The sequence below is a fragment of the Maniola jurtina genome, chromosome 14, assembly GCF_905333055.1.
Source record: "Maniola jurtina chromosome 14, ilManJurt1.1, whole genome shotgun sequence".
Classification (NCBI taxonomy): Eukaryota; Metazoa; Arthropoda; class Insecta; order Lepidoptera; family Nymphalidae; genus Maniola; species Maniola jurtina.
In genome coordinates, this window is record NC_060042.1 from 1,081,767 (window position 1) to 1,092,193 (window position 10,427).

General features: G+C 35.3%; 2 protein-coding genes across 3 annotated transcripts in view; both read left to right on the plus strand.

Moving 5' to 3' along the window:
* The window catches only part of LOC123871960 (myosin heavy chain, non-muscle), an 81,355-nt gene extending 75,384 nt beyond the window's left edge, over positions 1 to 5,971 (plus strand). The window contains exon 29 of one of the 2 annotated variants that reach the window (XM_045916034.1): positions 737 to 874. Coding sequence is in view for 1 of the 2 variants with exons in the window: in XM_045916033.1 (XP_045771989.1) it covers positions 737 to 881 (145 nt within the window). In the remaining variant the exon portion in view is untranslated. Of the gene's footprint in view, positions 1 to 736 lie in introns of both variants that reach the window. The other variant, XM_045916033.1, reaches the window with a different exon arrangement.
* Positions 5,972 to 6,926: 955 nt separating this feature from the next.
* Positions 6,927 to 8,612, plus strand: LOC123871966 (inositol monophosphatase 1). Its single transcript, XM_045916049.1, has one exon. It carries the CDS (start codon positions 7,091 to 7,093, stop codon positions 7,910 to 7,912), a length of 822 nt encoding a protein of 273 aa, XP_045772005.1. The 5' UTR covers positions 6,927 to 7,090; the 3' UTR covers positions 7,913 to 8,612.
* Positions 8,613 to 10,427: the final 1,815 nt, after the last annotated feature.

The following is a 10,427-nucleotide window of genomic DNA, read 5'->3' on the forward strand; positions in this document are numbered from 1 at the left end:
GGTGTCAGAACTTAGTACATGGTCAAAATCAATGTCAATGGGAAAATTAAAGAGCAACGCACACCGACAGAGCCGAGACGCGGTGTCTTTCTTATTGAAAACTCTGTCTATAGTGCGTACATTTTGGGAACTCACTCACCATATTTGCTCTGTGTGTCAACTGTCATGTAAAAAGTACGATAATTCCTTAATTTAATTCAATTCCCAATTATTGGCTTTAAGGTGTGTCCTTAATTATTTAAGGGTGAACCGTACTTTTGACATGACTATATAATTGACACAGAGCCAATATGGCGAGTGAGTTCTCAAAATTTATGCATTATACAGGGTGTAACCAGAACGCTAGCAAATCTTAGCATTATTATTATACTACCTTAACACAATCCAATGCCAATAACCATTTGCCTTATCTTGTAGTTTTAGTGAATTAAATTTTTTTTCAAACCCGCATCGTATAGCGTGCAAATCTCGGGTCAATGCCCCACCTACGACGCGGTACTTCGAGTGACCTATTTACGGAACGTCGTTGATCTTTAGCGTCGGTTAGATGTTATATTGTGAACTTTTAAAAAACAGGATTTAAAAAAAATATCGTAGTTTTTTTTTATGGTATCTTATCAGTAATCATCAGTACTATCTATCACCTGTCTTGTTTTTGCTAGCGTTTTGGTTACACCTGGTATATGCGTTGCCTTTGGACACCATACACAAAATAACGTTCCCTTTGTACCCACAGGCGGCAAGGCGGTCCCATCGGCCTATCAGGCGCGTCTTCGTCGTCGCGTGTGAAGCGCTCCTCGCTCGCGCCCGGAGCCGCGGGCGCCGCGTCGGGCGACGAGTCCTTCGACGACGGAACGGACGCCGCCAACTCGCTTGAGTGATGGCTTCGTACCCACTTCGCTTAGGCTAAGGCCTGAGGCTGAGGTTCAATGTTGAAATCTATAGAGCGTACTTAGGCTGACATCTATTGAGCCCACTTTGACTATGCTCAGACTTAAGTTTCAGTTAAAACGAGACAGATTTATGCCAGCGGTATAATGTTGTCTCGTTTTAACAGTGTCTTAAGTCCGGGCAAAGTCAAAGTGCGCTCTATATTTCTCTGACTGAGACTTAAGACACTGTTGAAACGAGACAGCGTTATATCGTTAGTAAACCTGTCTCGTTTTAACTGAAACTTGAGTCTAGGAAAAGTCAAAGAATGCTCTATAGATGTCAGCCCAAGAGTGTACAATGACTTAAAATTAAAGTTTAAACGGGAGAGATAATCGTGGTACGTACCCACTACGTACTTACATTATAATGTTGCTGTTAAACCATTAAATAAGCTTAAAATTATTAGTGACTATCTATCTCCTTTTAACTGTATACATCAAGTCAAAGTACGCTCTGTTTGTCTCAGGGAGTGGCTAACTTAACCTAACGCTCGGCTAGCGTGCACTGGTTTTTCGTACCATAAAAATTTTATACGCGGTTAAACTAACGTTGAGCCCGTTTAGCTCATACGTGTTTAACGTCAGTTTAAACGTTGTTTATGTTTTTGTGGTGCGGCCGTTAGTGTTTGTTTAATTCGGTGTCCACGTAAAATTCGCGTCTGCAATTTATATGTCTTTGCATCATTTGAGTGGACGATTCAGGACCTGTTTTTTTTAGGATTGTAAAAAAAATGTTGCACTTAGATGTATTTTTTTTGGTCTTTGAAGAAGTTGTTTTTTTGTAAACACCTTGTTAATGAGTTGACGTAAATTGTTTTGTAACTATGTATGTTTTTGAAAAATAAATTTTTAGAAAGCAAGGTAAGTGGCAGTGCTCTTTGAATTATCGAAAATAAAAACATCGTACTGAATCGTTTATTCAAATTCTGCAGTGTAAGTTGTACCAAACTAAAGCACATATTTTGAGCCGTTTTTGTGGTTTTTGACACTGGCGTCATAAAATCTAAAAGTTACCAATCTTTTGTGAGTTAATTCAGCTAACTGGATTTTGTGAAAAACTTAGAAATCATATTTTGTAGATAATCAAAAAGGACCTCTAGCGGATCTTATCAGAACTGTTCCATCATAGAAAATTGCGATGAAACCGTTTGAATAGTGTCACTGTCTTGTATGTCACGTTTTACTTTTAATCAATCAATCAGCCTGTTTACGTCCACTGCTGGACATTGGCCTCCCCGAAAGCAAAGTATTACTTTAGTTTATTCAAAAACTTGCTCGGAACTCAGTTATTAACGTATTCAAATGTTCTTAGTTTGGTCGACTTACGTCGTTTTGTAAATCTCGTACATTTATTGTCGATAGCTATAAGTAATGAAAACCGAACACCTAATGTTGTATCTACGATTGAAATTGCGTTTTGTTTTTCGAAAATAAATTTAGGAGCTGGTTGGCAAAACGGTGTAGTTGCACGAAAACTTTGGACTCAATTTTGGCATAGTTTTATACTGTTTTGCTTGGAAATGAGTTCAATCAAGTTCAATGGTAAAAAAAGTCCGAAGAATTCATGAAGACAAGACGTATTTTGATCAGAAGTGTAATTATACCGTTTTGTTTGCCATCTTCGCAATTTTTGTATGTATGCATACATTTATTCAAAATCCTTGTATGACATTCGATGTGATTTTACAAAATTGTTTGATTATATTATACATAATATTATAATATATATTATACATTAGAATCGATCGCAATACCGATTGTACATACATTATAAGGTTATGATAATATAATGTCAGTTTTTATAATAAAGATTTTTTGTACTAGGTATTTTAAAGGTAGAATAAAATACTGCACCGATATTAAAACTGTTTACAATTAACGACTGCGGATTTGGTGCTCATTTTTGAAATGCATTTAAAGTGACGTAATTCAATGGAATGGTTTTTTCTTTCTTTACAACATCTTTTACTTTTCAGTCTGTGCCTGTTTTAATGTTTAACGTTTCTATTCCATTGTTATTACGTCACAATGTACAAAACCGTCATATACCCCTTTTGGGTTAGTTGTCATAAGACTTATTCGCAAAATGACCTGTAGTCGTAAAAGGACATATTCGTGATAGGCCATAATCTGATAATGCTCTATTAGAGAAATAAGGCTCATGCAAATACAGACATATTCTTAAAAAGGTGTAAGTATAACTAAGTACAAACAATTAAAGAAAAAATTGTACAAATCGTCTTTTAATGTCTTAAGACTAACCATATTTATAATTGTTATAAATTGAATTTTTAACCTAACTGAAATTTTTCAATGGGTCATTTGGCAATCAGGATTTTTTTTTAGGAGTAAGTCATTTTGCGAATAGGCCCTATGTCGACCAACTCTTCCATTCCCCATTCATTCAGTTTATTAAGTTGTTTAAGGAACATCACTGAATATCAATTTTTTTATTCTCAAGAGAATAAATCGTCATTTACTGAAATGATGAAAGTCCTTTATCGTCAAAAAGGAGAATCACAAAGGAGTGATTCTCCTTTTGGAAAAGGATAACACCATTTATGGACCTTACAGTTTATTTGAGCTTAGGGGTTGTGTTGAACCGAATTTAAACCATTCACAGAATTAAAACCGCTTTTTTAAAAGGATTATAATTTTCTAATTCTCCAAATTAATCCTTTTCTAATGGGGAAATTTATGATAAAGTGATGTTTTAAGCAACTTTCAGCAATACCTGCATTAAATATCGATCATCGAGACATTCCTCTAACAATCGTGTTTTTTCACCCATAAGGACTTAGTTCAGTGGGTGAAAAGTATGTTAAAATTACTTAATTGGGTGATATTGTAATAAAATTAAACATGTTTAGAGCGCCTTCATTTTTTAAGAACTTTTTTATATGATACTTTTTTATATGGTACTTGTACTGAACAAAAAAATTTCAAATTTCGTCACTGGCAGTAGGTAAGTGAACCATGGCTTAGTGGTCAAAGTCGCTCCGGATGCACTACCCAGGGAGACGCAGGTTCGAATCCTGCCGTACTACTTCGTGCAGAAAAGGATAGCACTGTAGACCTGTCATTTGCAGGAAGTATTGTACACCGTGCTTTAGAAAGAGATAGCGGTTTTGTAGAGTGTTGTCTCTGTCGTTGAGACCGACAAAACGTCACATAAGTGTGAGAGACAGAGACAACTGTACAAAGACGAAATCCCTTTCAAAAAGTTGATGTACAATATTTCCTGCCGGCTATAACTGTATGTACTAATAGTCGGAGATAGTATTGTTATTGTCTGAATAAAAGAAAGCGAAGCGGAGTGGAGACATATTCAAAGTATCCGCTACCCTTCGCTTTAGTGGACACATCTTTAAACTGTATTTTGCCAACAGATAAAGAGTCAGCAATATAATTGTCTTGCATTATTATTTATATCTTGTGGGCATCTCTATATAGATGTTCGTAAGCGACATGATGTCTTATAAGGAGTTCTTATAACGTGAAGACGCTCAAGCGACAAGTATTAGGTTTTGTGGCAAATTAGATTCGGTATTGCATTTATCGCGATTGAGTTAAAAAGACTGTTGTTGCGACAATATTTTATTCATTGACGTTTAACAATTTCTTAGACCTACAGTTTTTTTTCCTTTTGGGACACTTCCAGAACCTTTCGGGATTTTTATTCCATTACTAAAACTTATGAGACAGAAATATTATATTGATAATGAACCCGAATAGATTTAACGGACTTTGGTTAATGTAGGTAACTTTTAGTAAAAGAAAATATCTCTTATTCGTGGGGTTGTTTCTTCACAGATGTCATTCGCTTTTATTACAGCTTTCGTGCTATGTTTGTCATTTGCGAATAAGTTGCTCAATAACCCCTAAACGATTAAGATTATGTTTACCTACCATGTCACTAGAGCTTTCCAAGTTAACGTTAACTGTGTATAAACGGCACGGTCGGGAAAAATTCGGTTTGATGTCCCCATAGAAATTTTTACACTACGGCCTCATGTACCATACTGTAACGCGTAGTAAATTGATAAAGAAACTAATCGAACCGAAGCAGAACTTATCATTCCGTCTCACTCACACGCTATGTAAAAGTGTACGGTGTAAATGAGATCGAATGATAAGCGCTGCTCTTATCATTGCGTTTATTGGCATGCATTTACAATCGTACCATTTCGTTTAACCGTATTATTATCGTTTAACCGTAATTCGTAATTACATGGGAGTGTCCCCTTCATACCAGGTGTAAATAAATATCAGTGAAGGTGCACTGAGCGCTTAGTTGCCATAAAAAAATAATCCTAGTTTAAGTAACGGTTAGCTGCTAGCTTCCGGCTAACTGAATATCCTTGGCGTGTCGTCCCATACGATGTGGGCAGACGAACTGTGTACTTACTGGATTTATTGAAAAGATATTATTATTTTTGGTATTTTAGTTTTTTTATTGTATAAAAATATTCATATTTCATGTCAATGCGAAATCTATCGAGTATTTTTATCGACACGTCGAATTTTTCTAAAAGACCCTTCTCCCTTTCCCCTATTTACCTACTAGTTCGTCAGCGGAATGTACATACGCGCTGGCGGAAGTGTAACTTTTTTTACACTAGCTTTTGGTATTATTATGAAGTTATGCGCTAGATCGCCGCTTGGTCTGTTCTAGATTTAGGTAAGACTTAGTAATAAAATGTGGCCTTAGGTTTTTTAATATGGGACGCGTCACGCAAACGCCGCGTGGATATTTTAAAATGTATCTTGCATCTTGTGAACATTTTATACTATTGTAATTTGTACCCGAGTCTTAATTATTATTGTAACGAACTCTTTTTTATTATATTATGATAGTTTTTTTGTTTCTGAATAATAATAATATAAAATTTAAATGTAAGTAAACCATTGAAGCATAAACATATTTTACATAAATATTATATTTAATTATTAACAATATTGATAATTGTAAAATTGGCCATAGGTTGTAACAAGTTATCAGTTGGTATGCCAATTAAACAATTTTTCATGATTTTTAATATCACGTCTTTCATTTTACTGAATTGAACCCAGCACGCACAACAACTTGAACACTGATGCGATTGGCTGATCAGTCGGCGCGGGTGCACGCCATTGGTTGATAAGTTGGCCCTTCCTTTCTGGATTCGCTAACTTTCCTTCACTAGCCGCTGTGTTCAAGTTGTTTGCCGGCACTTGGGGCTGGGTTCTAAAGAGCGCACTTTGACTTTACTCAGACTTAAGGCACTGCTAAAATGGGACAGCAATATATCGCTGGCATAAATCTGTCCAGTTTTAACTTAAGCCTAAGCAAAGGCGATACGCTCTATAGAGCTCGGCCTCTTTACAACCCACAGAAAATTGCGCCGCGTTCGCGAGTGAAGAGGCTTAAAACCTAATACCTGCCTAATACCACAGTTTCCTAATAGGTACTGAGCACAGGCCTCTACGAGGTGAATCGCAGTCCGCTACGCTGGCAGAATTGACACACTTTTGAGAACATTATGGAGAACTCTCAGGCATGCAGGTCTCCTCACAATGCCTGTTTTCCTTCACCACTAAAGCAAGTGATAATTATTTTAACAACTCCGAAAATTCACTAGTGTGTGCCGAGGATAGAACCCCCGACTTCCCAAATAGGAGGTGATAATTGCGTATGGGCGGATATCCTGTATCTATGGCGGATACCTATTACCTAAGAAAAGATAATTTTTATATTAGTATAGTTATCTAGGCTCTGGATATGAACCATTTTAATGTAGTAGTAAACAAGAATATGTATTACACCAAAAAATGATAACTTACGAAAAAACTAGAACCCAGAGCCGTAAATCCAGTTTATCGCTGGCATATGATATGTCATGAGTGAGTTTGACAGATGATATGTCAAACTCACTCAAATGTCAATGTCAAAAGTATTTCAAATTTCATTTTGTACCATAGACATACAATTTTCGCTTCGCTCATAGATAACACAGTAACACACTATATTTTGTATTGTTGCAGAGTTCGATTCGACACAAGATTCTTTACAAATTTGAATGAAAAAATAAAACTTTTGTAAATTTTGTCGTGCTGCTGTAGTGATTTTGTGTATTAAACCGCAACATTTCGTCAATTACCTATTTAAATCATATAAAATGTCTGACGCAATCGACGAATACTTCGAGGTTGCTTTGGAACTCGTAAAAAGTGCCGGAAACCTTATAACTGAGTACACTTCTGGCTGCAAGGAGTACAAACTGAAGTCTTCCGATATTGATCTAGTCACAGAAATAGATAAAAAGGTGGAAGAAACTTTAATTACTGGACTTTCGAAGAAGTTTCCTTCACACAAGTTTATCGGCGAAGAATCGGTTGCTGAAGGTGCTAAATGTGTTTTAACGGATGAACCGACGTGGATAATCGACCCTGTTGACGGCACGTTAAACTTCATTCACGGTTATCCCAGCAGTTGCATATCTCTCGGATTAACGATCAATAAGGAAGCTGTGGCAGGTATAATATTCAATCCTATCGTTAACCAACTGTTCACAGCTAAAAAAGGTCAAGGAGCGTTCCTAAATGGCAAGCCCATACATGTTTCTCAAGTTAAGGATATGAAAAATGCTCTCGTATCGTTTGAAGTTGGAACAAGTAGGGATGAGGAGAAAAAGAAAGCTGTTTTAGAGAATTTTAAGATGATTGTTGATAAAACGCAAGGGATTAGGACTGTTGGCTCTGCTGCTTTGAACATGGCTATGGTAGCTTTAGGAGGTGCGGATGCATATTTTGAGTTTGGTATCCACGCTTGGGATATTGCTGCAGGGGATATTATTGTTAGAGAAGCAGGTGGGGTCTGTATTGACCCTGCCGGTGGTCCATTTGACATTCTCTCTCGGCGAGTTTTATGTGCAAGCAGTGCTGAGCTGGCTCAGGAGATGGCCACTGTTCTACATCAATATTATCCTGAGAGGGACTGAGTGAAGTATGTATAACACAGACTAACTGAAAAAGATAGATAAACTTGCATGTAAAGCAGATTTTGCAAAGTTAATTTTATGAGATACCAATCTACCTTATCACGTGTTATTATGCTATGTATAATATAACATGTAAGAAATGACCACTTAAATAAACATGTTGCAAGGGCTTTATATTTAGTCTGTAATAAAATTATGTTATACATATTATAATCATCTTAATTACCAGTGGATGTGTTTATTTCTAAGTTGATTTCCTGTTTTAATTAAGTATTGAATGTTTATTATTTTCACCGTGTACTTAATGAGTTTTGAATACATAACATAATGTAATGTAATTATAATTATTATTTATTATGGTAGTATGTTGTGATTATGAATCACTGATCTGATGAAATCATACTTTATATTATTTACTAATTAATATAGGAATATCTGAAGATTGAAGCAATTAATGCTTCTATTACAACTATAACAATATGATGCCAAAATAAAAATGATTATTTACAAAGGAATGAGACAATTGACCAAGTATTTTTGTTTAGTTGTACTTACTTAACAGTAGTAAAAATGTTTAGTTACATTTAATGTAAAATTCTCTTATTCTTATTTACCTGCCTAGTCTCAAATGAGAGTATTTTTTGGAACAAAATATAAGTGTATTTTAATTGATAAAATAAATGATTTGTGACCAAAGTTATTTTAGTTTTTTTATTGTACCCACCTAGCTATTTCTTTTAGCTAAACTTAAATAAAAATAAAAACAACAAAAGATTTTCTAGACTTTATTGGCTTATAAATTAATAAAATTTATTTTACTTAGTAATTGTAACATAACTTGTCATGGTAGGGATTTAGTTCTGTTCCAATTTCCATCCAACCAACCTATTAAGGAAATTAATGAAATTTGTAATTAATAAAATTATAAGTAGGTACTTTATAATATCAATTCCAGGAAACTTGAATATTACGAACTAGAATATAGATAATGCCAGCGAATTTAGGTTTATTAAAAATAAACTTAACTCTTATTCTTACTTAACTTTAACTCTGAATTTCTGGGACAAAAATAAGACTATTTCTGCCCCTGGGATGCAAGCTCTCTGTAGATACCAAATTTCGTCAAAATTAGTGAAAAGCAAGCAGACAGACACACACTTTCGCATTTATAACCTAGAATGGATGTTGTCTACAAAGTTAAAGATATTTTATAATTTTTTTAATATTTTGATTCTAAATACATTAAGTAGGTAAGTACTTAGTTTAAACATTTTGACAGTGCTTAAATTATGTCGGTGGTTTTCTTATTATTTTATTCTTAGTAGAGAAACACTTTCAATAAAAATCGATCAAGTCGGACTTGTATACAAAGGGTTCCGTACCAATGTACAATAAATAACACTTTAATTTTTTTAATTTTTATTATTTGTTGTTGTAGCGTCAATAGAAATACATATTCTGTCAAATTTTCAACTCTCTAGTCTCTACTTATTCACGAGATACAGCCCGCTGACGGACGGACGGACGGATAGCGGAGGCTTAGTAATAAAGGTAAACGGGGGTCCCGTTGACACCCTTTGGCTATGGAACCTTAAAAACAGATGATATTCCTTAGGTTGGTGTAGTAGTATTGTCATTAAAATATCGGTAAATAAAATGAAACATGAGTGAGTTTTAGGCCTCGTGCAGGTAGGCACTGAACTCGATTTGAAAACTTAGGTAGTTCCAAGTTTGTGCAATAATCACACTTGCATTATTTCAGTCAGTATTTTTATTTAGTCTTTGGTCCTTATTTCTGTCTCAGTAAACAGTCAAAAAGTGGTCAGTACAGTATTTAAATAGAAATCATTACTTTTCTAGTAGTCTTTCAGTCTCGGATTCGTCACTAGTCTTTGATGAATCTGCGATGTTGATCAGTATTCTGTCAAGTATGTTATCACTTATCATTTATCAATTTAGTAATGTTCAGTGGGTAATCACTTTGTCGCTAAAGATTTGTTTTACGGTAATCGGTCCTTAGAGAGTTGGCAACTAGTAATAAGTCAAAACATGACCGGTATCAGACTAGTCGCTAGAGTTAGCGGTAATTGGTCAGAGTAGGGCGGTAATCAATCTTGTCTATAACTACAGAACTGTTAAGAATACGTTGATCGGTAACAGTCATGGTAATTTGTCAGATTGGGACGGTAATCAGTCCTATCCATATCTACAGAACTGTTTAGAGTGAGTTGATAGGTAATAATATAATGTCATGTTGCTAGGGAGTTATCAAGTAGTAATATTATGTCAGCATCTGGCATTTATCAGTAATACCCCTAGATGTAATAGTCTTGGGATAATATGTCATAGTCTAGTGGTATTCAGTCAAGTGGCCGTAATCGCTATCTAGTGGTTCCTAGTAATTTAGAGTTCATCGGTAATCAGTTAGTTGCTAAAGCTATCAAGCAGAGTCGAGTCCTGAGGTAATCCGCTAAGTCGCTAGTGAATTATCCAGCGGTAATAAGCCAGTGTAATC

Excerpts from the sequence above, each read along its gene's own strand:
- LOC123871966 (XM_045916049.1), top strand. The coding sequence starts at position 7,091 with ATGTCTGACGCAATCGACGAATACTTCGAGGTTGCTTTGGAACTCGTA.